The sequence below is a fragment of the Taeniopygia guttata genome, chromosome 1A (assembly GCF_048771995.1).
Source record: "Taeniopygia guttata chromosome 1A, bTaeGut7.mat, whole genome shotgun sequence".
Taxonomy (NCBI): Eukaryota; Metazoa; Chordata; class Aves; order Passeriformes; family Estrildidae; genus Taeniopygia; species Taeniopygia guttata.
This window is the reverse complement of record NC_133025.1, coordinates 29,180,214-29,186,213: the sequence shown is the minus strand read 5'-3', so window position 1 is coordinate 29,186,213 and position 6,000 is coordinate 29,180,214. Positions and strand designations below refer to the sequence as shown.

At 35.7% G+C, this 6,000-nt stretch overlaps 1 protein-coding gene across 7 annotated transcripts in view; it reads right to left on the bottom strand.

Moving 5' to 3' along the window:
* Window positions 1-437: 437 nt before the first annotated feature.
* TMEM117 (transmembrane protein 117) overlaps window positions 438-6,000 on the bottom strand; it is a 177,797-nt gene continuing 172,234 nt past the window's right edge. For 5 of the 7 annotated variants that reach the window (XM_072922305.1, XM_030258490.4, XM_072922300.1 and 2 more), the window contains one exon: window positions 438-1,412. In XM_072922305.1, the coding sequence (XP_072778406.1) occupies window positions 775-1,412 (638 nt within the window). In that variant the 3' untranslated portion in view covers window positions 438-774. Of the gene's footprint in view, window positions 1,413-2,088; window positions 2,230-6,000 lie in introns of those variants that run through there. The other 2 variants (XM_072922319.1, XM_072922322.1) reach the window with 2 other exon arrangements.

Here is a 6,000-nt window from a genome sequence, read left to right as displayed (position 1 = left end):
TGTATTTTCACCTCTGTTTCTAAAAGGTGAAGGGCAAAACTTTAAATCAAGGAGCAGTTTATCTTTAATTAAGAAAAACATAATTAGGCATTATCACATAATTGCTATTACTGATGGAGAAACTCATATTTTCACAACTAGTGACCCATGCTGTATTATATCTCTGCTGTTTACTGCATAATAAATCTGTATTTGTGTTTGGCAGCTAGCCAGAAAAATTAAAAGGCAATCAACATGCTTCTCTGCAGTCTGGTCATCAAAATCTCTGACTTCACAGATGAATAAATAACAAAGTCAAGTTGTGGTATTCTAACAGAGAACCTTCTTTAGGAATAACTATTTTATCTCCTCTGTCAAGACATCAAATGACACTTGAAACAACCATATAAAAAAAGCTTTGCAAAGCAGATGAGAAGAACTGTGCTATACACCTCGTGTTGAGTTAAAAAACAGTTTAATGTCTCAAGGCACCACCACGGTAGAATTTTATACCTGCAAGTAATCATCTAATACACTATTATACAGTTAAGGTAATGTATTAATAAATAGCTTGTGCAATTTTGGGAAGCAATCTATAAAGGAATGTTAGATATATAATAGGCACATACTATAATACAAATAAAAACCAAAATTCCTAGAAAAAGCATGCTGAGCACCTCTTGGTATAGGTTGAGTTTCTTATTCTAAACACTATGTAAATCTTAACTTACAAAAGGTAGAACTGAAATCTTAGAGTAACTGCTTATTTAAACTGATTTTCCTGGGTATTTTCCTCTATGTCACAGGATTATTCTTAGGGACGGAGGACTCTGGTACTGGCTGTAAAGGGCTGTCTTGTTCATTCAGTTGTGCGTTCAAGTTTTCAGAAGTTAGAAGGGAAGAATTAAAAACAATTTCGCTTAAGTCTGATTTTATGGATACCAGATGTGGTTCTTGAAAATTCAGTGGTTCTTCTAACACCTGTGTATTTTCCCGTGTCATTCCCATATCTGATGGTGACTTGCGTTTCATTCTTGTGTACGATTTGTCTAAATTCTCCATGCCTTGGTCAGTTTTCTGAAATCGCCCGAAGAACCAGATGAAGAAACCAAACAAAGCAAAAGCCAGCAAACTTGGAATAAAAGCCAGGCATTTGACATCAAGGCTAGAGCCTGTGAATCTGCTGTGCAAGAACATGTCCCCTTCAGCATAGGTCCGGTTCGTCAATGGGTTAGTGTTATTGGATCTCCATTCCCAAGATAACTTAGTTCTGTTAAGGTCTCTCAAGCTCTCTGAGTCCTTCACTGTGTAGATCTTCTGTCCGGGACCGATATATTGACCATATTCATGAGGTTTGTAAAATATTTGGTTCTTCCACATATTCAGATCCAAGATTAAAACAAGGAAGATAATTCCATAGTTAAACCATTTGCCTGTTTGGAAAAAGAAAGTTCTGTCATCTGATATATCCATTTTAGAAGCAGTAAAAATGCCATTACACATAAAAAATACTTGGAGAAAAAAAAGTTCTTTTTAATTAATCTGCAAAGAAGAGTTTTAAATAAATTTCCACCGCAGTCAGATTTATGCCAAATATCCCTTACTATTTCACAATTAGGTCTGGACACAAAACAATTTTGTAACACAAGCACAGGAGTATAACTATTCAATTGACATTACAGTTTGTAAGTGATCAGCTTATTAGATTGCTAGGTGATATATTATAGATAAATAAATCTAAAAAATCATTAATTCCAGGGCTTTAAAAATATTCACATGGAAATTTTCCATAAAAAGGCCACATTTGACAGAAACATTTATATTCCAGAAATTGCTGAAGTGACTGAGCTTTTTGAGGTTGGTAATTATATGAATTTTAGGAGTATATGTATAAGGTTGTTTGATATACCAACCATGGAGTGCAAATATATTCAGGTAGGTACAATCAGACAAACTGCAATTTCTAGAATCACAGAGAGATTACTGAGAAATAGCAAGGGCTGATTGTAGACTTCTGAGTCTAGCCAGCTTAGATTTTTTATAATCTGTGTCTATGACTACACATAACAAATTATATTATTCCCACAGTCAAAGCATATCTTGCATTCTAGTTAGACATACATTAAGACTGCCATCACCCAAGAACCCGGCAAATCTACATGTCAGCATTAAGTGAAAATACATGCATAGTGGAATGTTTCTGCTGGTAATGAATTATCTTGGTCTTTGCTGGAATCATATTTAAGTATGCTTCAAGTAAAAAAGAAAATGTATCATAGGATCTATCAAATTACTTAGGCTAGTGACTTGCAAAGAATTAATGGATTCCAGTTCCTAAAAGTATGTGTGTTCAAAATGTACAACCATAATTCTTCAGGAGGGTAAGGAATTATTGTATTCAAGAATTTTGTTTAATAGTTATCTTCAGTTTAGATTAAATAGATTGAAAATAAACAAGAATATTTATTCTCTTGTGTTATTGACACTGTTCAGAAACAAAACTGAACTGAAAAGGCCTTGCAGACAATCCTATAATTCCTGAATAACTTCTCTCTCAAAGTCAAGTTGGATGGGGCTTTGAGCAAAGTGTAGAGGAAGGTATCCCTGCTCACATCAGATGGGCTAGAACCAAATAACCCTTAGAGTCCCTTCCAAATGAAACCATTCCATGATTTCTCCCTGTGATTTCATCAGTTTTATAATTGACCTATTAAAGAAAACTATCTTTTCAGACTATTAACACCACGTTTAATAATATTTAAGTTTGTTAAATCAACACCAAAAAACTGAAAGTGATGCTAAAGTATGAAATAATATACCAAACAATACAATGGAACTTGATGTTTCCTGTGGATGTTTGCCATGTATTTCATGTTTCTATTTTTCCCATCATATCTCTCTTTCAACAGAAAGACACAGGATTCACTGATCAATAGCTGCTGTCAAGCATATAATAGTTGACTTCTTGTTTTTTCCTCAGCTGGGCACTTAGATGACTCTTCTTTACCTAACCACCATTTCTTAGGACACACTGGTATCACTGTTCTTCATATTCTCACTGTCTGAAAATGTTTTGAAAATGGCCATGGGTTCAGAAGTTATTTGAAGCTGAGTATTTGAGAGAGTGAAAACCAACCCATACATAGAACAACATCACATAATTCTCATTTCCTTAGGAAAAGTAAGTTAAACACAAATTACAATGAAAATTAAAAAATGCTCCACCCCTGTCACAATTATGAATTTAAGCACTAGCCTGATCTAAGAAAGATATGCTGTTCCTGTTTCATAGAAAGTATGAACTTGAAACTCCCTCACTCTGCTCCTAGTCAGAACTGAAACAGGCAGAAACAATGCCCTGAGCTCAGGTGATGCAGTTGGGTCCATGTGGGCTACACAAACCACTTAGGTCCATCATCCCATTTAGTGAACTGCCACCTGTGTGTCTAAGTGGCAGCTAGCTGACTGAGAACAGCTGTTGTTCTATAGTGGATTTTCTCAAGAAATCCTTAAATTTCCTATCTCCAGACAATTTTTTTATCCTTTGCATCACAGCTATGCTTGATGAGCTCTATGACTTTTCCCTTTCTTTTGAATACAGTTGTCACCAGAACCAAAGGCTGTGTATGAGTAACAGTCTCACTATAACCATATATGAACACAAGGACATCTTTCTGCTCCTACTCAGTAATCCCTTTAGCCAAGGACTCCATTAATCTCCTTAGAAACAAAATGACTGAGTTAGTTCTGTCTTGGGTACTTACTTACTTACCTATTTCTAGAATACTGTGTCCTCTGCTATCTATCCCTTTTCCAGACAGGTATTCACTGCTGTACTAGCAGGCATGACAGCCAAATAAGCCAACCAAGCCATTCTTCGAGATCCGTGATGTCTTGGAGCATAAATATGTCATTGTGTTCATATGTGGTTATACACAGCTTTAATATACTGACCAAACTTTAACATTATAACTTAAATGTCTATAATCTCTGTATATGAAATGATTGTTGCAACTTAATTTTAGCATAATCATTTTTATAGCAAAATTTAAGTCATATATCATCAAGCTTATATAGGAAATAAGATAGGTAAATTAAACGTCAATCATAGCCTTTGATCTTGCACATGAACAAATTCAAGTTTGTAAGAATGCAAAGGATCATAATAAATATATTATGAAGCTATAGATATTAATTTTATTTTTAAAAATTTCAAGTTTCATTCCAGATTAAAAGTAACAAGGGAAAATGGAGCCCCACACTATGAAGTCTTTCTTACCCAATTTCTGTAGGATTAGTATTACTGCTGCTTTAGGGTTGGCTCTACTTCAATGAAATTTATTTGACCATGTTTTTATTATAGGCACTGTAAACTACAAACAGTATCTGGGGATGAATATTCACTCCTGTTTTCTGGGAAAGCATGTCTGTCTAAGAGGATCATATCCTCCTGGTTAGAACACTCACCAGAAGGGAAACCTTGACTCTACAATAACCTCCACTTGTGGCAGCTTGGACCTGCATCATAAGACCATGCTCTGAGCACCAGCCTGTACAGAACTCTGCTTAGAAACAGTATCCCCTCCCTGCTGAAGCTGAAAAACTGTGCTCATGAATGCCAGGGGTCTTCTCATTTTGAAAGTACAGATTTTTATTTTTCCTTTTTCCAGAAATTCACATATTTTCACTATTGAACAAGATTTTTGGGCAATCCTCCACACAATATTTGGAATATATCCCAATATTCCAAACCAGCTACTGATTCTGGAGCAGTTTTATTTTTGTAGGCCCACTTTGGAACAGACCATTAATTTCCCAACAAAAAGATCTCATGTAGAAGCCAGTCCTCAGGAACCTTACTGAGGTCAGGAGGTAATGGGAAAATTCCACTTAATAAGGCTAGACACAAGCAGCCTCATGCTGTGCAACCACAGCCAGAGGCTAGTGTAGGAAATGTTTGGTTTAGACTTTTATCTCAACTGTAATTTGTGTCTAAAATCGCTCAGACACTGCTGTAAAACATTTGAAATGTTCTTTCTATCTTCTGTCACATTAGTGTTATAAGCTTGATACATGCATACGGACGGACCACTCACAGCTGATCTAAGATGTTAATCCTCTGAGGTTTTTTCATGTCTGTGTGCATGGACAGCTTTGGTTTTACCTCTAACCTTTCTATTTTTGCCCATGGACTCCCTCAGGCTATTCTGTGTAAGCTTGGTCTGAATCTAAACACGCTGTTGGTTTAACTCCCCAGGCCAGCCATGCTGGTAACTCCCCAGCTACGAAGGTGATGATTTCTCCTTTGGGTGGAAGGGCACTTAGACCAGATGAGCCCTCAGAAACATGTTATAAACAGCCAGAGAAATCTCCCATCACTTCTGATACCTAAATCGTAACATTTTCAGTTTGAAAATTATCTGTATATTTGCCAGTAGATGCTCTTGGATTTCCAGTGCTATCATTAAAGGGTACAAGGCCACCCCCAGTGTCTTTTAACCATGAAAGAAACTGAAGTAACAAAATTTACTTTTACATTTTACAAATTTCTCTGGGTATTATAGAAAATAGGATAGGCTATGTATTTTCATAAACATCAGCCTAAAAAGGAATACACACACTTTGCAAAGAGCCATCTGTCAAGGGAAATCCAGATGAGCTAAGCAGATGCCGGAATTCAAGTTTTTTTTTACTTTCATAAAAAAAAGTGACTATCAAAACAGAATGAAAATATTTAATACTCAGTAAGGAGTATTGCAAGGAGTTCCTAGCTGCAAAGAAATGAGAGTAAAAGGAGGTACTCAGTTACCAGTAAAAATAAGACAGCATTTCACAATAAATTCAAAATGACACTGAAGAATATCAGCTAGACTCAGGAGATGTTAATTCACTATTACTGCCAACAACATTCAGAAATCACAATTCAGGACTAAGAAAGCATGTTATTAGTTTAAAGTAGCATGGGTTAAAATAATATACTTTGTAGAGTTGTATTTTTTCTGCCTTTTTGGACACTGAATT